General features: G+C 44.0%; 1 protein-coding gene across 1 annotated transcript in view; it reads left to right on the top strand.

Moving 5' to 3' along the window:
• THBS2 (thrombospondin 2) overlaps positions 1 to 22,782 on the top strand; it is a 728,644-nt gene that overhangs the window by 61,584 nt on the left and 644,278 nt on the right. Inside the window, exon 4 of the mRNA XM_086927100.1 lies at positions 18,307 to 18,391. Coding sequence (XP_086783226.1) covers positions 18,307 to 18,391 — 85 coding nt within the window. The remainder of the gene's footprint in view (positions 1 to 18,306; positions 18,392 to 22,782) is intronic.

The following is a 22,782-nucleotide window of genomic DNA, read 5'->3' as shown; positions in this document are numbered from 1 at the left end:
GTGTAGACTACCGAGGACTCAATTCAGCCACCAGGACTGACGCGCACCCCATCCCCAGAGCTGATGAGCTCATTGATCGGTTAGTGGCTGCACGGTACCTAAGCACGTTTGATTTGACGTCTGGGTACTGGAAAATCGCCTTGACTGATGGGGCCAAAGAGAGTTCAGCATTTTCCACACCAGATGGGCACTACCAATTCTGGGTTATGCCCTTTGGGATGAAGAATGCCCCTGCCACCTTTCAGAGGTTGGTCAACCAGGTGTTGGCTGGGCTGGAGGATTTCAGTGTCGCCTACCTGGATGACATTGCAGAGTTCAGTGCCAGTTGGGAAGAACATCTGTGCCACCTCTGGGAAGTGTTGATGGCACTGCGCAAGGCAGGTCTCATGATCAAGGCGAGTAAGTACCAGATCGGGCAGGGTTCCATGGTGTACTTGGGGCACCAGGTAGTGAGCGGCCAGGTGGCGCCTCTAAAACCCAAGATTGATATCATCCTGGCATGGGAACCCCTAAAGACTCAGACACAGGTGAGGGCCTTTTTAGGACTCATGGGGTACTACAGGAGGTTTGTCAAGGGGTATGGCAACATTGTTGCACCCTTGACTGAGCTGAATTCCAGGAAGCAGCCCAAGAAAGTGAACTGGACTGACACCTGTCAGAAGGCTTTTGACACCCTGAAGACTGCCATGTGCACAGCACCCGTGCTTCAGGCGCCCAACTTCTCAAAGGAATTAATTGTTCAAACAGACGCATCAGAGCATGGTGTGGGGGTTGTTCTATCACAGATTAATGAGGAGGGCCTAGACCAACCTGTAGCCTTCATCAGTAGGAGGTTACTTCTACGGGAACAGAGGTGGATTGCAATTGAGCATGAAGCATTTGCTGTGGTCTGGTCACTGAAGAAGTTGAGACCATACTTGTTTGGGACTCACTTCCTGGTTCAGACCGACCACAGGTCCCTCAGATGGTTAATGCAGATGAGGGGTGAGAACCCAAAGTTGTTGAGGTGGTCCAATTCCCTACAGGGGATGGACTTTACGGCGGAACACCACCCTGGGTCAGAACACGCCAATGCTGATGGTCTGTCCAGATTTTTCCTCCTTTGTGAAGAGAACTCCCAAGGGGAAGTGTAGTTCTTCCCACATTTCAGATGGAGGCGACACGTGCTACACCTGGTATCATTGGCGTGAGTTTCCCTTCCATTTTTACTGATTGCCTCTTCTGTTTTTGATCTGTTTTGCTGGTTATATGCTTTGGGGACTGTGTCACTGCTATTTAGTGCCACAGTGCAAGTGCTCCCTATGTTAACTTGATGTACCACTTAGTGATTCCATGTTTGGGTTATTTGATTTACTTGTCAGACCCTAGTACAGTGCACCATGTGTGTCCAGGGCTTGTAAATCCATTGCTGCTGGTGGGCTTGAAGCACTGGTTGTGCCACCCAGAGAAGCAGCTTGTAAAGTGTGTCTGTGCCTGTGCGCAGTCTGTCACTGCCATGTCAACTTGGCAAGTGCACCCACTTGCCAGTCCCTAAACCTTCCCTTTTCTTCATATCAGACACCCCTATGGTAGGCACAAGGGCATGGTGCATTGTAAGGATAAGTTAGGACATGCCCTGTTGTGTGTGGTATGTCCTAATAGTGAATGACAGCCATTTTCATTTTTCACTATTGCAAAGCTACCAGTTCTCCATAGGCCAGAATGGGCAGTTTGATTATTACATCTGATAATCCTAACTGACTCAGGTGCATGGTAGAAATTCGAATTTAGTATGCCTGAACTCAGAATGATAAAATACATATTTTAATAAAGTTAGTTTTAACATTCTGTGTTTGAAAATACCCCTTTTAGAAAGTAGGTCTTTTCTTGTCCAACTATCCAAGCCTGCCTCTACTAGGCTGTGTATTCCTTTTCTTGAGTTTGAGTGACAGGGCTGGGGGATTCCAGGAGACAGGATGAGTCGTCAGCCCAGTGGTGAATAGAGAGATCTGCATCAAGATGGGGAGGGAGGAGTTGCACCTAAGACCTGAATAGGGCTGTGCCTTCCCTCCACAATGCTGGCTCTACCTCCTGTGGGGCCTCTGATGTTTTTGCCCTGCACTGTGAAGAAAGAAGTAGTCATGTAAACAGAGTGCTCCAGAACTGGTTTGGACTAGGCAGAGGCCTCCCTGCCTTCGGAAAACAGAGTGAAAAGTAGTATAAATATTGGGACCCAAACCCAAGAACTTTAGATCACTTCTGGGAACAAGACAAACATTTTGCCAAGGAGAAGAACCAAGGAGGCTGCAGGAGTTTGGACTGCCCCTCTGCCAGTGTGCTGTTTGCTGGGTTGGCCTGCAGTGGTTTCTTATTGCCAAGGAAAGGAGAAGGAACTTTTAAAGAACTTTCATCATCTTGCAGAATATTACTCCAAGGGCTTGAACTTGTGCTTGCCTCCTGCTAAAGTCCCCAGGGACAAAAGACTTCACCTCCAGCTCCCCTCAGAGTTTCCTTGCTGGGAATTCTGTCTACAAAAGCCTGCGTGTCACTGGGAGCTGGAAGCGCGACGCGTCGATAGAAGTGTGTCGCAGTCGCAGCTGTTGCCATCGCATCGCCGGAGAAGCGTGTCGCCGCTGCAGAGGTTAACCCCGCATCGCCGAAGAAGCGTGACTTCGTCAAAGCTGTTACCCAACTCATCACCGGAGAAGTGTGTCTCCACCGCAAGGTCGCTGTCGCATCGCCAGAGAAGCGTGTCGCAAGGCCTGTCGCGGCTCCAAAGCTACAGAGTTTGCCGCACAGCCGCCAGGGATGCACGCATCATCGCATCAAGGACGCCATCTTCTTGCATCGCATCGAGGTGCCATCTTGCGCATCGCAACCAGGATGCAGGACGAGAATATACGCATCCACTCCACTCAGGTAAGGATCAAGACGCATCACCTACTCTGCGCAAGTATTGAGGCTCGACGCATCATCTGCCCCGAAGCATGCAACCAACGCATCTCCCACTCTGTGAGCCTTTTGTTTGTTTTGCGTTACGCATCCAGGTACTTTTGTGAGAACTGTGTCACATTTATCACCAACTTGAACGAAGTCACTTTTACCAGTTTTAAGTCAACTTTAAGTACAGTATTGTGGATTTTTTGTCGTTTGTGGTCTTGTGTTAAGTCTATAGAAATAATACTTATTTTTATAAAACCTGTGTGGTGTCCATCTGCAATGTTTTCACTGTATTACTGTGTATATTCACAAATGCTTAACACACTGCCTCTGGGATAAGTCTGTCTGCTCATGCCAAGCTACCAAGGGGGTGAGCAGGGGTCATCTAGGAGTGTAATCCCCTTGTCCTGACTTAGAAGCAAGGGTCCCTATTTGATCAAAGGTGTATACCATTGCCAACTAGAGACCCCCAGTTCTAACAGCATAACACTAACCCTTGTAAGAATACAGAGAAAGCTTGGACAGGGCATATGTGGATGATACATATTGAGCTGGGGTCCTGATGGAATAATAGAGACAATTTGGGATGGTGTCCTGTACTTATGGTTTATGGAAATGCACAACTTTTTGTGATGTCAACTAAATGCAAAAGTGTGACATTTTGAGCCTGAATTAACGGCTGAGTACATTGTATGTATAGCCGATGTTTTTGATATAGAAAAGCATTAGACACTGCATGTAATATATTTATCATACACAGGAATGAGAAACCAGAGATTACTACTGAGAGAATACAATTATTTGTCTTGATAAAGTTTGAAATAATAATCAAATCTATCAAAACGCGTGAACGCATCTGTGTGCATAATCCAAGGGTCAACTCAGACTTGTAGATGCAAGATTTATTACTATATCCAAGCTGTGTTCTAGAGTAATTCCCCATAGGATATGCAAATGTATATGACAAAGTGTATTGTCTAAATGTGGTTTCTGTCTCTGTGTTATGCTGGTTCAGAACATAAATTGTAACATGTTTCAATCTTTTTTATGAATTGTAATAATTGTTTCTGTAAATTGTGTAAGAATATAATTGTGACATGTAGCGAATTATAGAAAAATCCCCTTTTTGTTTTTAAATGAAAGAACAAATATATTTTTAATGAAAGACATTTTAATATATCAAGTGAGTGTCTTAGTATACAATATGTTATATGATTGGTTGTTGTTGTGTTTAAGATTGTAAAAGGGTGCAGTGGGGGAGTGATAGCTGATTACCATGCCATACATTTTCTCCAAGGGATAACAATCTACTTGTGAAGAGTAGCTCATTTCCCTTGGTATCTACAAGGGGTCCCTCTCTGTTTGCTATACTTTATAGCCTGTTGTACATGGCAGACCTCTCTTTATGCAGTCAACTGTGGTGAGGTTAATGATGGCAAATTCAAAGTAGGACAAATGTGGGCTAAAGTAGTCAAAGGTACAGGGGTAAGCCTAGTCAAAAATGACCACAGGTGAAAGGTACAGTACCTTTCACCTGTGGTCATTTTTGACAAGGCTTACCCCTGTACCTTTGTCTACTTTAGCCCACATTTGTCCTACTTTGAATTTGCCATCATTAACCTCACCACAGTTGTCGGAGGCCTATCCTTTATAATGGTCATTATGTTTAATCTGCCCTCGGATACGCGCTACTACCAATATGGTGTTTATTCATGGACGTACACACCTGCAAGTCATAGCTCTCTTCGCATCCCCACACCTAGTTTAAATCCGGATCTGTACTCTCGCTACATAATGCTGCCTGCTCAGCTCACCAGTTATCTCCATGATGGCAGATGATGGGGTAAGTCGATGCGAAGTGCACTCCTGGTCACCATAAGTTCCGGTCTCAGATAACCTGTTGACCCTTCTCTTGAAATCGTGAGAGCGCCTCTCGGGCCTCGAGTTACATAATTATGCTGCAGCTCTAGATGAACTTATCTTGCTCAACACAGGTAACAAAATCAAGTGGCTGTGCAACCTGAGACAGCTGGTGGTGCAACTGGGCCTAAGCGAATCATGGTTGAGCCAAACTCCGCCCCCTAAGGCAGCGATTAAGAAACTCTATTGGGACTGGGTACAGGAGACGACCATACGCAGGAGTGAAGGGGGGCCCCTCTCCCAGCGATTTCTGGAGATCAAATGGATAAGAAAATTGGAACCCTTCCTTGACTTTATAGAGAAACCCTTGGATAGAGCACTCTACCTCAAATTCAGGCACAGGACTTTGCCGGTGAATGACTTTTCTTCTGGGTGGAAAAGTAAAGGTGCTCTCCCTAAATCATGCTCCGGCTGTGCAGCCCCTAATGAGTCAGTAGCGCATTTTTTGTTTGCCTGCCCGGCTTATAGGGTCGCTAGGAAAATATGGTTAAAACCGCTATGCATGGGGCTGGGCCTTAGATGTCACAAAATGGCCCTCTGGGTCCTCCGTACTGACACATCTTCTACTGCTGTGGTGTGTGGGGTAGCCAAATTTCTGGGTAGTGCATGGCAGACCCGCACCAGGAGGGCCAAGCGTTTCGCTCATCTAACCTAACCGACGGACAGCATTATGGCATGAAGTGTTTTTTAGGGTTTCTATGTAACTAGCTTTGAGCTTGATTTTAGATAATTTAAACTGAGTAGTATATGAGGATGTTTGTAAATATACGAGTGCTGTGCCCCTACTCTTTTATTTTTTTAACGTACTGTATAAACTGTGTACTTTTATGATGAATTTCCCATTGAATAAAGTAAATACAACAACAACAGATATTTATTTATTTGAAAAGTTTTTTATAGCGCGAACATGACTACCGAGGGTGTCAGGGTGCTTTACTGTTTGTACATCAAGAAGGATACAAGAGGTAAAAACCGAACAACCAAACAAAAAACAAAGTTAACAGTCTTGTAGAGTTGTGCGACCTAGGGAGCCTTGGCAGCTAGGACTCAAACCTATGAGGGTGTCCTAAGTCTCCTTGGAAGCTCCCTTTCTAAGGCAGAAATCTCTTCATTAATGACACTTTAAGTTCCTTTTTGTTAACCATAACAAGCGCACCTGTATACTAAAAGACTAGGGTATCCCTTCCTTATTTTTAACCAGTCTACTCACATAATCACACGGAAGATCGCACATCACCCTTCACATCAGCAAAAAAACTAAAGAACTTCCAAAAAGAGCCTTATCACGTGGCCCCTCGGGCATTGCAACACTGGCCCAACGAGGAGCTGCCTGAAGATGAAGCATGACACCCACTTGGGTGTGTGAGGGCTTTTTATCCTGAGCAATCAGATGCCCTGATCCGGTGTCTCTACCTCCCCTGACCTATGTTTTTTCCTTTCACTAAGAAACTGCATATTCCTTCTACCTACATAGCCTGATCGGGGGCATGTATGCTGGACCTTCATTCACTCCCTGTCCCCTGTTGGGCAATATATATTCCTTCCAAAATAATGACAAATGTTCATGTAATTGTACCTCATTTTAAGCATTGACCCTCACAAAGAAATTAATAATAGTCACACTTCCCTTGAGATCTAAAACAATCTTCAGCTTGATCCCTCCCTTGACATTTCCAGAAGAGCCATTAATCCTTAATTACAGAGCTTTGCAAAATAATCACAGGGCAGTGGCAGAGCTCCATGTTTATTTCCATATTCCTCTGATAGCTGGTGGAGCCCCAAGCTGACAGACAGAGTGGCGGGGATGATAACAGCAAAGCCTTTGCACACAACACACACAATAATAAGACTGTATTTTCAGTAGTCAAAACAGTTTGTGGAAGGAGCCAGTAAGTAAGACAATCAGATTCAATTCAGGTGTAACAGAAATCGTTGTAGGTTTATTGGTTCCACAACCAGCCGACACGTGTTTCGTCGCGTGGGAACAAAATCACTGCGACTCCTGAGGGCTGGGAAAGAAGCACAAGAATATAGACATGGTTCACTGTTGTGTATATTTTACAGACATTACAGATACATGCACAAACATCTATTTGTGGGTATGTCCCGTGAGAAAGGTGTCAAGCACCTAAATACCAGATCCCGTAGTGAAAATAAACTTCCAACCGTGTGAATAAAAGTGGCGGTGGAAGGAAAAGGAAGATGATTTAAGTGAACAGAATTACACAGAAATGGATCACATAGTGCTAGTGTATGGCACTTGTCTAAGCAGTTACATTAAAAAGGTCCATCAACAGTGTTTGTCACTTGTATACGCAGTTAAGTTAGAAAGGAACACAGAATTAAGGATAGATGATGGAAAGTATCGGCCCACCACATTCAGGCCCGGTGAACAAGGTGTGACATGCACAAATCAGTGCAAGATGTGTGTTTCATTTGTGTGGAGAACATGTGCACCCCCTGACCGGCTGACCACGTGCAATTGGCTACAAGGAACAAGGTACGTTCCTTCTTCTTTAGACGACCTAACAGTCTATAGGTCTGGATATTGGGAAAGTTCACCGTCAACTGGAAGAAGAAAGTGGAGGGGGGAAGAGAGAAAACACGGGGAAGAAGGGAAAAAGGCGGGAAACATCAGTTGTTGTTGTCCTCTAATTATTGAGTGTCTGTAGATCTACAGACGCCTTTCAGATAGAGAGAATAAACTCTGCTTGTCCATATTGGCTAACGGGAAAGGAACTAACACAGGGGCAGCTCACCTTTTCATAGGTGATCCTATACGTCCCAGCCGGGTACGTGTTGTGGTAAAAGGAAGCTCTTGATAGCAAAAGATCCTGTATAAGAACAAGGAAAGACATGTACGTGTCAGAAGACACCTGTGTGTGCATGTCTATTTACATCGTAATACTTTTAGCACGCTTTCTGTCTTTGAATCCTGAACATCAAAAAAATACCAGTAAGTTGCGTCCAGTATGTTGACTCGTACTGTAAGGTTACTGAAAAATATATGTTCACGATCCAAGTGTCAGATTCTTAGAGACCGGGTCTCTCAGAGCAAGCGCTGAGGTGCTAAGAAAGAATGGAGAGCGTGTGCCCATATTAGAACTAAATATAATCACTTGTCTGTATACAGTTTAATACAGGACTCGTCTGAAGGGAGAATGCTCTCAGCACCTCTCCCTATTTGACTAAAATCAAAAGTTCAAAGGGGCGCATCGGTATTACCTTTAGGAGTATTCGGTGGAGGCTGTATAAGGGAGGGGATTAAATCTTCAAGACTGTTTTACTCGTGTGTGGCGCGATTCTCCAAAAGTATCTGTCGGGGCAAAAGCGAGAGTAAGTATGGCAGTTCATGACACTTTTACGAACTGCCACATACGAACTGAGCCTTTGAAGAAGTGTAATTAACACGAAACGCGTCGGCTCGAGCATTTCATTTTGACTGAGGGCATCCTGTTTTTCACCCGAGCGGCAGACTTCATTAAAGATTTGGTAGCAGATTTCCCTTGTGTGGGCTCTTCCGTCTTTGTGGGCAACTGTGTGATTGATGTTAAACGGCTAGCCTAAGCCGTGGAAGACGCCCTGCTGCAGAAGCGGACCCAAGGTAGCTGCAAACTGGCTTTACCAACATTGGGACAAGCGCTACTAATGGAGACTATTATATGCCCGCAGAGTGAAAGGAGATTGCATCCAGCAACCGACAAGGGTTTATTTATTGATTGCAACAAGACTGTAATGTGCAGGACACTCACGAGAGGAACACGGCACTACAGGTACCAGGAGGCCTTGCAAGCGGCCACGCCCAGTGGGTGGGTACCAGGTTTGAATAAATAGTGCCAAAATATTCCCTGCATACGAACTGAGCCTGGAAGAAGTGTAATTAACACGAAACGCGTCGTCTCGAGCATTCCATTTTGACTGAGGGCATCCTGTTTTTCACCCGAGCGGCATACTTCATTAAAGATTTGGTAGCAGATTTCCCGTTGAGTGGGCTCTTCCGTCTTTGTGGGCAACTGTGTGATTGATATATTAAAGGTTCTTCAGGTTATATCTGAGGTAATTTGTAAGTTGACTCCATTGTGCTTGAGCCAGCACTGGAATCGCTGTGGTACTGCAGAAAGAGTCGCGGTGTAATGACAGAGGGGTCAATCCCAGCATTGCAATGGCTGGCGAAACGATAGGGCAGGGTTTAGAGAATAATACTTTTTGCTTTTAAAATAGTGCTGTACAGGGCTCCATGCACTAAATTAGCATCATGTGATGCTGGCTAGGACTATGGTGCGCTGGCAGAGCTTTGTGTCGATTCTAGAGCTGAGATCACAGCTGTAGACGAGAACTAAAATAACATCTGTTGTTTTTCTGTAAAACATGTTTCCACATTTTGTACTGCAAACAACACGCCTTTGCATTACCCAATTTATTGGCAAACATTTAATCAGTTAAGCTGATATTCAAATCTTTTAACTACCGGTTGGGCAGGTACATTAGCAGCACACACTTAACTGGATTTGCGATGTCGTTCCATGTCAGGAAAACATATACCCATTTCCGAACTTTTATTTAATTCCTGCATTCTGACGGTTGTAGTCATTGCTTGCATTACTTGTACCAACGGTGCTTCTTTACTTGAGATTACATTGTAAAAGAAAAGCCCAGAAATTGATACATTGACCCCAATTAGAACTATGGCGCAACTGGGTGAGATTTTTACTACACAGCTAGATGCTGTTATCCAGGGAGTTTGCCTCATGAAATTGGGTAATAACCCGATGCCCTCATGATTTATTTATATCAGACTCATATTTCGTTGGGGATATTCAGTGAGGAAGCTCAACTCATTCGATATTGACTTGTGAATGCGAAGGGGAGAAGAGATTTCTTTGGAAGGAAACATTTGAAAACGTGGGCTCAGCTTGCATTTCTCATTACACGTCCCAAATATTTTTCCTTAAAAAGCCATAGATTTTCAAAATGCATGAAAAAATGTAAGGCCTGCCACAATACCATAGAAGATTATTACTATTCAGCAGCAAGTATATTTGTTTTCTGCTGAAAAAGTGCATGCCTCATTAAACAAGTAGAGGGAATTTTTGTTCCTATAAAGCAGCTATATGTCAAAGTGAACCTAGCACATATCTGGAAACTACTCGGATATAGCAAGATGATATCAATAATGTCTAGGTGTTCCTCGGTTACTAAGAGGAGTGCTTGTCAAGCAGTGAGTTGTTTAGTATAGCCAATTATGCTCAGTTATGCAGCCAAACTATTGAATTAGGCAGTGGGCTGTTTAATTATGCCAGTAGTGTGGGATAGTGCGTCACACACATTGGACATGCCTTTAAATACAACCCTACCAGAGAAGGATATTGAAAAATATTTGCAAGCAGGACAGAGGTTTGGATAGTGTGTCACACATATTGAACATGTATCTAAAAACAACATTACTGGGGAAAGATATTGAAAAATAGTTTCAGTTTGCTGGTACTGTTAATCGATTATCACCACTCCAAAATGGGAATTTGGGGAAACGATAAGATGATCAGATATTGCTAAGCATTCCTAAACCGACCTTTTGGTGGCAAAAGGGGGCACTGCACCATAATGTAAGCTGACCCAACACCTCCCATCATAAATTGGAATTGTGGAATGAATAGCTGCTTGAGTCATGACAAATTTGTGTTTAAAAGATTTTTTTAAGGCAGAATGTATGATCGATGATGAATTACGGGTGTGCATAAATGTTACTCTGCAATAACTGAACACTACTTCTTGTACTTGTAAAGGAACCTTGAACCTATTCAACGTATAAGGCATACATTGTACTCTTAGAGAGCCACAATGAGTTGTTGATTGTGATTATTGGATAAACATTTCACAATAACGATATAAATTATTTTTGTATTCGAAACCTATGAAAACAGACAGGGGCGGCTCCTCCACTAGGACAGAGGAGCATTGCCCCACTGCTTTCTCACAGTGACAGAAAGCCAAAACATAAAATGGCAAAAACTTTGGTTATAACCATTTTATGTTTCTTTCTGCATTGCGAGTGGGCAGGTGGGTGGAGCTGCCCGGGCAGGGCAGGAATGGTTTGCCCACTCCAGAGTACGCATTACTGGTTTGGTCGGCCATCTCGGGCTGCCCATGCCAGTCATGCACGCCATGCACTTCTCCATGCAGGCTACATTGCAACTGATGTGGAGACCATACCATCCCCTGCAGCCCCTGGCTCCACTGGAGCGTTTTGATTGGCTATGGTTCAAGGTTCTTTATTTTCTGCATAGTTACTTAAAACCATTGCAATATTATCACATAAAATACTCAGTACAAAAATATATATAAAGAAATGTTTGGCAATGTGTGTATGATTTCCACCTTTTCCACTTCCTTATTGTTAATTAAAAAAATTATGAGAGGAAATCCTCAAGTTAAAAACCAAATGAGACCCATTGGTCGATAAGACTTTACAGATATAAAAACCAGATTGATTATAAACATGTTATTAGTCCTTATAAAACTTAATGCTGTAATTGCAGTCTCGTATTCCTTTGTACCAGCCATGTAGTTCTTATTCCGGTAGCTGCGTTTGATTTGTTCAGGTTTACTCCACTCGTTGCGAGGAATTTCACTTACATCGTGGCAGTTTGCTCTTGTATGATCTAGATTGGGACATGTTCCTGTCAGTGGTGTACTGCAATGCCAGTGCCTGATTCAGTTTTTATTGTTTTAAAAAAAATTTCATCAGCTAGCATAAAGAATTTTACCAATCTGCAGTTTAGTTGTGTATTTTCTGGGTTTAAAACAGGCTAGCACCGCTTGTCTCCTGGTGCAGATGCCTTTCTGTTTTAGGCTTTCTTTAAGAAACTGTTGCCGAGCTTGTTGCAGTTCCTTGCATAAACAAATCAGGTGTAAAATGTCTCTTTGTTTGGCTTTACATAGCCTGCACGGCTCTTGAGCTAGTGGCCTTAGCCATGGTGGAAAATGCTGTGCGCACGGAAATATTCCCATCCTATGCCTCAAAAATTCCTTTTTATAGACTTCGAGTAACCCTAGCTAAAAAATGATTGTGGGGCCAGTGATTTATAGGAGTTGAGAGTCCTCCAGGCGTGTGATCTATTTGAGAAGCTTGCTTTGTCCTCCACCAGAGAGATTTGTTCTAAAGTTTTCCAGACCAGTTTTTTAAAATTGGGATAGCCAATTTGCACATCCCAGAGTTCGGTGAGTTTAGTAGACTCTAGGGCTAGTTGAAAATAGCTTCTGGTTTGGGAATGCTCCCTATGCTGTATATCCCACCACAACAGATTGTTTAGCGTATTTGTGGGGGCATTTCTGGCCCGGTGCAAGCAGATGATATAAGCACCATACCTAGCTAGATCTTGCCGTAGGAGGCCAAACTCCAACCTTATTTGAGCAGGTGATGTGTGGGATGGAAGGCCGAACATAATTCTATAGGCTTTGACCTGCGTAATGTTCAACTCGTTAGCATCCCTTACTCTCATTTCCTCACTGCCATAAGCAATTGACTACTTTCAAAAGTGGAGTCAGGGTCGGCCCCATCAGTTTATTTGCGAGATTTTTCATTGTTAGGGCAATAAGTAGACCTTTTCTTCTCACTTCTTCTTTCTGGCGACGAAACAACTCTTCCTTATCGAATATAAATCCAAGGTACTTGTATTCCTGAGCTGAGTCGAGTTTTTTGCCGCCAAGGAACCAATTTCTATGGAGATTCTTTTTGTTGTTTATTGTCATTGTCCGTGTCTTGCTCAAATGTATTTTTAGGTTGTTTGCTGTGGCGTAGTTCTGCGTTTCTGTCAGTAGGTGCTAGAGACCAGCATAGGTATGACTAAGCAGAACTAAATCATCTGCGTACATAAGATTGGACAATGTTTTCCCTCCTAACCTCGGCAAATGTGAGTTACAGGTCTCTAACGCCTTTGGTAGGTCAGCCATATATAAATTAAACAGGGTTGGTGCAAGCACACATCCCTGTTTCAGTCCCTTTGTTGTTGGAACTTTCGAGGAGATGTGGGTATTGCTACCTAGTTTCACCTGCACCCAAGTATCTGTGTGCAGAAGTTTCAGCATGTTTAGAGTAGACTGTGGTAAACCCCATGAAGCCACTTTCCCCCACAGTCTCTCCCTCTCCACGTTATCGAAAGCAGTGCTAAAATCGATATAACATAAGTATAGGGTAGTTTCGATGCTTTTGCTGTATCGATTATTAGCGAGATTGTGAGGATGTTTGTCGATGTGCTGGCCAATTTACAGAAACCGGTCTGGTTCAGCGGTATAATCAAGTTCAACTCCGCCCAGTTTGTCAGCTCCTCTAGGATTGTGCCTGCAAAGTACGGAAGCTTGTTTCCTTTCCAGTAAAAGAATTGGCTAGGTAGTTTGGTCTGCCCTGTTCCCATGATGTACTGGGCCAGGGACAGACTAATTTCCATGTAGCCAGGTTCTGAGCTGGGATGGTGCAGTGAGCTAAAAAACGGTGATGGATCAAGCCCTGATCTGTTGACTGGGTACGAGTATTCTGTTTAATTCAGATGCTCTGTCCATCACCACCCCCTTTTCTGAATCGTTTTGTCCACCATAAGCGTGGTAGGGTATGCTCAGACATGAGTCCCTCGCTCACTGCACCATCAGGATTCAAGCAAGCCGGGCCGAAGACGGCTGTAATGCCAGAAACCGGTCCCCGGAAGCTTGTTTCCTTTCCAGTAAAAGAATTGGCTAGGTAGTTTGGTCTGCCCTGTTCCCATGATGCACTGGGCCAGGGACAGACTAATTTGCATGTAGCCAGGTTCTGAGCTGGGATGGTACAGTGAGCTAAAAAACGGTGATGGATCAAGCCCAGATCTGTTGACTGGGTACGAGTATTCTGTTTAATTCAGATGCTCTGTCCATCACCACCCCCTTTTCTGAATCATTGCAAAGTATTTTGCGTCATTGTCTATTAGAGCTACTAGGCGGTATTTGTTGGGCTCCGACTTGTCACCTTTTTAGGGCTCTGGCCTACAGTAACACTGCGTCAGCAGTGTGGGCATGGCCTAGAGTTCCTTTTCTCGGCGTTCTGGAAACGACCCTGCATTCCACAATGCTCCTGCCTTTGCGGAATGCAAGGTCCAATGTAATTGGCCTTCGGGTGCTTGCTGTTTTTAAACAGAACACGCAATAGGCCATAGGCGGTCGCGTAGCTCCGCCTATGGCCTATTGGTGTCTGTCACACACACTAGAAAGCCGTATCTTTTGAATTATCGCGGCTTGACAGCCGCGATAATTAAAAACATATGCTATGCGCACGCCACTTGCAGGCTTTAATTTTCTTAGATCGCTTTCGCGATCCGTGCCAGCACCCAAGACATTGTCAAACACTGTGAAAACAAATCCATTTAAGTGCGGCTCAGCAAGAGAAATAAAGCATCAAGAAAGGAATTTCTCGGGTGTGCCTCAGATCTGCTCAGGGCTTCCCGAGAACAGATATAAATAGCCCATAGAGTAATAATACATGTAAACGTGTTTATATGGCGCTTAGTAAGTAAATCCCATAGGGAATAGGCGCTGTCATCACTGCAGACACGCATCTACCAACACAAACTTCACAACTACATCATCAACTCCGTCTTTTCCAAGGAGGAGCTACCAGTCGGTAAGTGCTGCCTGATCTCACACATAGCGCCTGCGGTCACAGGTGTCCGAATTTGCAGCGCTATTAAAATACCAGTAGCCCGTATTGGCACTCCCTTTATCGACCTCGGTTTCGTGGGAGGGGGAGTCTTTCCCAGCAGGGATCCTAACTTGACCCTTGCACCCTGCACTTAGACCTCTGTGACAGCCGGTGCCCCCAAAGCAGGCTGCAGGCGCATGCGACACATATGTATTTACTGATGCAATTTTATATCTGTAAATGTATAATGTGCACCGTCAGCGGTTGTCCAGAACTGTCTCTCTGCACCAGCTTTGCAGGACAAGGATGCATGGTTCGAAAGTGTCTTGCAGTGCAATTTAAAGCGTGCAGTGGGAGTATGAAAAGCAAGGGAGCCTCCCCCGCCCCTCCAACCCGGCATGTTTGGAATTATGGCTTTGGCTAAAAATGACTGGTTATGAAACGGCTAATATACAGCCTGGGCATCCATGGGTGCTTTGCCGCAAAACTGTCAAGGGAGCGGCCATGTGTATCTCTGTGACATGTAAAGCGCTGACCTGCCTGAAAGTCGGGGGTGGGGGGATAGAGAAGAGGGCCCAGCGACAGTGGGAGCAGAGTGCTAGAGTGATGCCACGAGGAAACGCGCAACAGATGAGTGTGCAAAAGGTCTGTAGTCCTCGTTTAGAGCGAGTTTAGAATGAGTGTGAGTGCAGAGTGAGAGTGAGTGCAGAGTGAGTGTGAGTGCAGAGTGCAGAGTGAGTGCAGTGTGAGTGCAGAGTGAGTGCGAGTGAGTGTGAGTGCAGAGTGAGTGTGAGTGCAGAGTGAGTGTGAGTGCAGAGTGAGTGCAGAGTGAGTGTGAGTGCAGAGTGAGAGTGAGTGCAGAGTGAGTGTGAGTGCAGAGTGCAGAGTGAGTGCAGAGTGAGTGCAGAGTGAGTGCGAGTGAGTGTGAGTGCAGAGTGAGTGTGAGTGCAGAGTGAGTGTGAGTGCAGAGTGAGTGCAGAGTGAGTGTGAGTGCAGAGTGAGTGTGAGTGCAGAGTGCAGAGTGAGTGCAGAGTGAATGCAGAGTGTTAGTGCAGAGTGAGTGTGAGTGCAGAGTGATTGTGAGTGCAGAGTGAGTGTGAGAGCAGAGTGAGTGTAAGTGCAGAGTGAGTGTGAGTGCAGAGTGAGTATGAGTGCAGAGTACAGATTCAGAGTGCAAATTCAGAGTGCAGAGTGCAGATTCAGAGTGCAGATTCAGAGTGCAGATTCAGAGTGCAGAGTGCAGATTGTGAGTGCAGAGTGCAGATTCACAGTGCAGATTCAGAGTGCAGAGCGCAGATTGTGAGTGCAGAGTGCAGACTGCAGATTCAGAGTGCAGATTCAGAGCGCAGATTCAGAGTGTAGATTGAGAGTGCAGATTCAGAGTACAGAGTGCAGATTCAGAGTGCAGATTCAGAGTGCAGATTCAGAGTACAGAGTGCAGATTCAGAGTGCAGAGTTCAGATTCAGAGTGCAGATTGTGAGTGCAGAGTGCAGATTCAGAGTGCAGAGTGCAGATTCGGAGTGCAGATGCAGAGTGCAGAGTGCAGATTCAGAGTGCAGAGTGCAGCTTGTGAGTACAGAGTGCAGAGTGCAGAGTGCAGAGTGCCGATTCAGAGTGCAGAGTGCAGAATCAGAGTGCAGATTGTGAGTGTAGAGTGCAGATTCAGAGTGCAGAGTGCAGATTCGGAGTGCAGATGCAGAGTGCAGAGTGTAGATTAAGAGTGTAGATTCAGAGTGCAGAGTGTAGATTAAGAGTGTAGATTCAGAGTGCAGATTCAGAGTGCAGAGTGCAGAGTGCAGATTCAGAGTGCAGATTGTGAGTGCAGAGTACAGATTCAGAGTGCAGAGTGCAGATTCAGTGCAGAGTGCAGATTCAGAGTGCAGATTGTGAGTGCAGAGTGCAAATTCAGTGTGCAGATTGCGGATTCAGAGTGCAGATTCAGAGTGCAGAGTGCAGATTCAGAGTGCAGATTCAGAGTGCAGAGAGCAGATTCAGAGTTCAGAGTGTAGATTCAGACTGCAGAGTGCAGATTCAGAGTGCAGATTGTGAGTGCAGAGTGCAGATTGTGAGTGCAGAGTGCAGATTGTGAGTGCAGAGTGCAGAGTGCAGATTCAGAGTGCAGAGTGCAGATTCAGAGTGCAGAGTGCAGATTCAGAGTGCAGAGTGCAGATTCAGAGTGCAGAGTGCAGATCCAGAGTGCAGATTCAGAGTGCAGATTCAGAGTGCAGAGTGCAGATTCAGAGTGCAGATTCAGAGTGTAGATTCAGAGTGCAGATTCAGAGTGAAGAGTGCAGATTAAGAGTGCATACCTGTACTATTTGGCAACCCACATGGGCATGACTGGTTCAACAGTGGCTGGTCAGACCTGACAAACATGGTAGAACTGAATATATTGTGCTTACCCAAGATCCAGGAGATGATGTACGGGGGACCTATCTTCAGACTCTTACCTATGATGACACAGGGAGTTCTCTTGGCCTCTCTGCGCCACACCCACTGGCTGAATAAATTAACCCAATACACACCACTCTGGCAGAGTCCCTGGCTCCAAGAAGTCAGCACCTTAAACGGATTCAATGCCTGGGATCTTATTGGCATCTCACAGCTTGGTGACATATGGGGAGGTGATCATATACACACTTTTCAAGACCTACGAGCCCGATATTCCCTACATTCCTCTCGGTTTTATGAATACCTCCAGCTGCGACAAACACTCCACACCCACATATCCAACGGCACAACACTACCAGAATATAGCCTACCCAAGGCGCAAACCATGACAGGTAACATGGGGAAGGGAGAGATCTCCCGTATTTACTGAACTCTCACAAACAATATTGCCAAGACCTTGCACTGACTTAGAGACCAATGGGAGGGTTGGATTGGACCTCTGGAGAAAGAGGACTGAAGAGACACATTGATGCACCCAAAACGGTCACCACTTTGGCTAGACTCCGCCTGGTTCAACTGTATTTTTTACATACCGCACACCTTATACCAAAACGCCTTCTTCACTGTGAGGGGTTAAGACCAAATGCATCATGCACACGCTGCAGCCAAGAACAAGCAGACTTCCTCCACATGCTATTGTCCTGCCCTGTAATGCTAATGGAACTCTATAGAGAGCAAACTTATAGAGATTCTGGGCAAGGCGGTCCCGCACAGGCTACTAACCATGCTTCTGGGAATTAAAGACGGGTTGGACGGAACCAGATCCGATAAATGATTTATAAACACAGCCCTGACAGTGGCCAAGTAGATATTGCTGCTAGCTGGCTAAATACTGATTCACCTAATATAGTGAAATGACGAAGAGGGGTGGACTGGTGCGCAGCACAGGAGAAACCAATGTATGCGGCTAAAGGGAGCCTGGCAAAGTATGGCAAGGTATGGGGCAAATGGTTGGGATTACTGGACTGGTAATACTTCCTTGAGGGACTGTGTACCGGTGCAAGGTCATATGTTGTTTTCCCTTGTAATTATGTACTCTAGGTGCCTTGTCTGTATGGGTAACGCAATTACATTTTACAATTGCTGTACCATGCATCACCTGTTTATTGCTGGTTTTCCCTGCTGAAAAACCAATAAAGTTGATTTTATATAATTTAAAAAAAATCTCTAATAACTCTAATACGGATTTGAATTTTCTTTAATACTGATTCTGACTAATAAGAAACGTTTTGACCATTTTAAGAGATGCTATCCAACAATATTTAGTACTGGAACAATGTTAAATAAATTGAAACATTGATCACAACACTTATTTATTAAATGCATAAAGTTGTGAAATTCATCTGTCTTACAGGGTCTTCTTCAAAATCTCTATTTCATATTTGATTCCTCAATTGAAGATGTTTTGCTTGATAGAGGATGCCACCTGAGACACACAGGTAATAAAATATTCCTACCCTACACAGTACTCTTTCCAACTTTTGGATTCTTTTTGCACATAACTTAAATTCTAATTTTTCTATTTTACCATTTTGATTACAGTTTTTACCTAAAATGCATATTACGATGTGTAAAATAATATGTTGATATTGGTACATGAGTATTCTTTTGAAGGTGAGGATTTAATTTTAGTGATTTGCCCAGAATGGAATGATGTTTGGTTGGATCTATGTGGTGATCTACAATATCCTAATGAAGAAAACCTTTGAAACGATAGGTTTACTAAGAGACCATTACCATAAATATGTTTTATATCACTCTTGGTTCTTATATTTCCAAGGTTGAAGACTTTATGCTTCCCTCTATTCCCTCCACATATTCCCCTTTAGAGCACAACATGTCCTCAAACCCTTGGAAAAAAGGTTAGAGTGACAGCTTCCATAGTAAATATTCCTGTTGGTCATTTAATGCTGTTTGGTGAAGTCGTAAAGTTGACTTTCAAAGTCAATCAATCAATCAAAATAAGCTATATTCGATTGTAGAAAAACAATCATAAAAGCACAATAAAAAACAGTTACAGGTGCAAATATTTAAAACAAGTTCATGACAATTCAATGTCTCTGTATTTATAAAAATTTCCATTTAATAAAACATTACTAAAACTAGGAGGACCCCCTTGTGCCGGCAATAAAATACAGGCTAAGACAGGATCAGATCAATTATGAGATTCATTCAAAAAGATGATTGTGAATATGAAAAATTAATACACATATCACCGGTCACCGTCCAACCTCCTCTGCTCCTTACTATCCTGTCACATTATTTTCCTGATTACAAGCACTCTTTTAATGTAGACAGCGATCCTCCAGCAAATGGGTAAATTTTCAAGGCATTGCAAACGCATTAGTGCAATACGGCACTGTCTTAAACCCAACTCCCTTAATACAGGTACAAGTAGTGCTTTTTGTTGTGTCGCATATAATTTACAGAAAACATTGTGTACAATGTTGTCTGAGTTGATTGAGAATCACACGGGCAGGCTGGTAAATTATACGACCAGTCATGCATTGTAGGAAATGACAGAAGTCTGCGAATGGATCCTAATCTAAATCTAAAAAGCAGCATTCTATCAAACCCACTTGTAACAAAGGACAGGTATGGCTTCATCCCTCCAGTGGTAAGTGTTAACTAGCGCCGGGACACCTCCTAGCGAGGTAGCTGTTCGCGCTGTATAAAATCCAGTATTATTATTATTATAAGGCCCCTTGATTTTAACTCATTTTTAGAGATACCAATCATTGAGCTGGGATTTAAATAAAACTCCAAGTTACCTAATATTGAAAAAAAGGACTCAACATACTTCAACCAGGGGATCATACAAGCCCCATCCAGCCTCATTACATCCGACATAATGGTTCTATTCAGTACCGTCTGTTCCCTTGTCCGTAACCTGTGCCAAAGGAGTATGGGTTCCAATTTGATAAGATCCGTTACATGAGCAAGACACAATTCTTCATGGCAGGCAAAGGTTGACGTGCTTTGAGGAACCGACAAAATAAAGCGCAGGAATGTGTTTTCTACTAGTTGTATCTGAGGTGTATTCATGAACCCCCACACCCCTGCTCCATACATGGCCACTGAGCGACATTTGGCTTTATAAATTTGTATGGTCTCACCCGGTGGCTTACGCACCAGTTTCCTACTAAAAGTAGCAAGTGCGCTGGTGCTTCTCATAAATGCGAGTTTTTTCCCAGTTATGGATTTTAACCAGGTATCATCATCATTAAACAAAATTCCCAAATATGAAAAACTTGTTGTTTGTGAAACTTTATTGCCTTCCAGAAAAATGTCACTTTCCTGCTTTCTGTACTTCTTATTACCACCATTCACAAAAAAGGTTTTAGAAACATTAATAGATAGACCCAGATCCTTCATAAAAACATTACAACTGTCTAAAACACTTTGTAAGCCATTTTGCGTGACTTTCAAAGTCAAATATCTCTTGTTACAAGGTCGGCATTTAAGTCTCTCGACCACATCTTCTCCTTTTGTAAGTACACATTAAGTGGTTTGACAAGGCAGTGGTAAAGAATGAAGAGCTTTTTTTTTAACATATTTTATATATCTATACTAATATAATAAAGAGAGAGCCCAAACCTTTGAGGCGGGTAATCTCAGGAACCACAGCACCAATCACAACACCCAATAAAGCGTTGGAAAGGGCAGTTGCAGCAGAAGGACCTGGGCTATGCAGACGCCCACCATATACATTTAAAAGGTAAAAGAACCGTGCCAGCAAAGTAGTCCCCTGTGGGTGTGTCTGTGTTGTGCTGTGGGCGTGTGCTGGGGGCGTGACAAACGCTGGGGGCGTGTGGTAGGTTTCGCCCTTCATGCCATGTCTCATATCGTGTGCTGTGGGCGTTTGCTGGGGGCGTGAGCGTGTGCGGGGCGCAGGATTACGGAAAAAAGCGAGCATTGTGCCCAATATTTCATTGTTTTTTCCTCCCAGGTTCTGTACATTCCAGCTCCGGGTGTTCACCCTGCTCCCTTTAAATACCCCTGCACCCCATAATCATAACAAACCCTTACTCCTTAAAATACCCCAACACCCTTAAACACTAACCCATCTTAACCCTATAAATATACCCTGTACCCCAAAACTCAAACCCATCACTAAACCCTAAAAATACCCCTGTACCCCAAACCAAATCTAGCCCTCAACCCTATAAATACCCCTGTACCTCAAACCCCAAACCTACCCCTGAACCCTAAAAATACCCCTGTACCCCAAAACCCAAATCTAGCCCTGAACCCTAAAAATACCCTGTACCCCAAAACCCAAACCTACCCCTGAACCCTAAAATACCCCTGTACCCCAAAACCCAAACCTAGCCCTGAACCCTTAAAATACCCCTGCACCCCAAAACCCAAACCTACCCTGAACCCTAAAAATACCCCTGTACCCACAAACCCAAACCTAGACCCTGAACCATAAAAATAACCCTGTACCCCAAAACCCAAACCTACCCCTGAACCCTAAAATACCCCTGTACCCCAAAACCCAAACCTAGCCCTGAACCCTAAAAATACCCCTGTACCCCAAAACCCAAACCTTGCCCTGAACCCTAAAAATACCCTGTACCCCAAAACCCATACCTATCCCTAAACCCTAAAATTATGCAGAGTGATGGTATGCGGAAAGAAAGTTGCAGAATAATGGGTGTTTACCCTCCCCCGGTAAGTACATTGGTGGCACGGCGGCCCACATCTCCAGCAACATACTCATATATTTTCACCACCGATTTGAAAAATGCACAGGTCTCTCTCATTGATGGCCAGCACCGACATACACTTTTAGACACACCTCCAGCCACAAGTTCTAGAATTGCGAACTTTAGAGCAGGGGAGCTACGTTTGTATCTCGGCATCAGCTCAACATCCTATGATTCCAGGCAAATCGCTTTGTCTCCCCGTGCCCACCACGAATGAATGTGTTCTTCTGTAATGTAAATTGTGCTAATGCCATGTTGTCGAGTTTGCGCTATATAATATTGCAAGGAAAAATAAAGTAGTGAAACTCGAGTTCACACACTACTGAACGCGCACTCTTAAGTGCATCAGCAGTGCTCTGTGAATCAAAGCGTTTCACAGGCCTGTCACAGATAAGAAATGCTATCAAAACGAAATCCTACAAAACAATATACTACTGGCGGGCAGCAATTCATACCCGGACAACGTAGGGACGGGCTGCTAGTGTCATTATACACGTGGGTCCAGCATTATAACATATTGCTTTAGGCATGTGCCTTTGTCATAAAGAATGAAGAATTAAGGAACATAAATGTCACTTTACGTCTGAACTTGTGATGTGTCAAAAGTGACAAATCCGTATTACCTAGAGCTAACAGCTCAGAGCATTTTTGTGGAAATGATGATATGAAGATAACTGAAAGAAGGATGACAAGGCAGGCTGGACAATAGTTGGTGAAATTACAGAAGATTGTTGTCAGGTAGCTGTGACACTCCTTTCTAACCCCACTGGAATGCCTTAATGTGCAACAGATGAGTAAGCTTCGGAACATTGTCTACTAAGTAAATGGAGGGAAAGATTTTTTTTTTAAATCACTGTATTGTGGTAAATTAATTCAATATTACCTCATCTCAGAATGTCTATACTTAATAATCATAATTTCAGTCAAAGCAAGGAGAGAAGTCCGTGGTGCTTGAGTACAAAAAAAAGGGTCCAGTAACTTGAGTTAAGGGGAGAGCTCCAGCACCAAGCGGGTACAGGAGTGGTCTGCAGCTTTATTCACACATCAGAATATTTATACAGTTTTCAGTCAATAGGCAAAAGAAGAAAAGAGAAGTGACAAGAAAAAGGGAAGTGACA

Source organism: Lissotriton vulgaris, chromosome 6, assembly GCF_964263255.1.
Source record: "Lissotriton vulgaris chromosome 6, aLisVul1.2, whole genome shotgun sequence".
In the NCBI taxonomy this organism is placed as follows: Eukaryota; Metazoa; Chordata; class Amphibia; order Caudata; family Salamandridae; genus Lissotriton; species Lissotriton vulgaris.
This window is presented reverse-complemented; position numbering and strand designations above follow the sequence as displayed.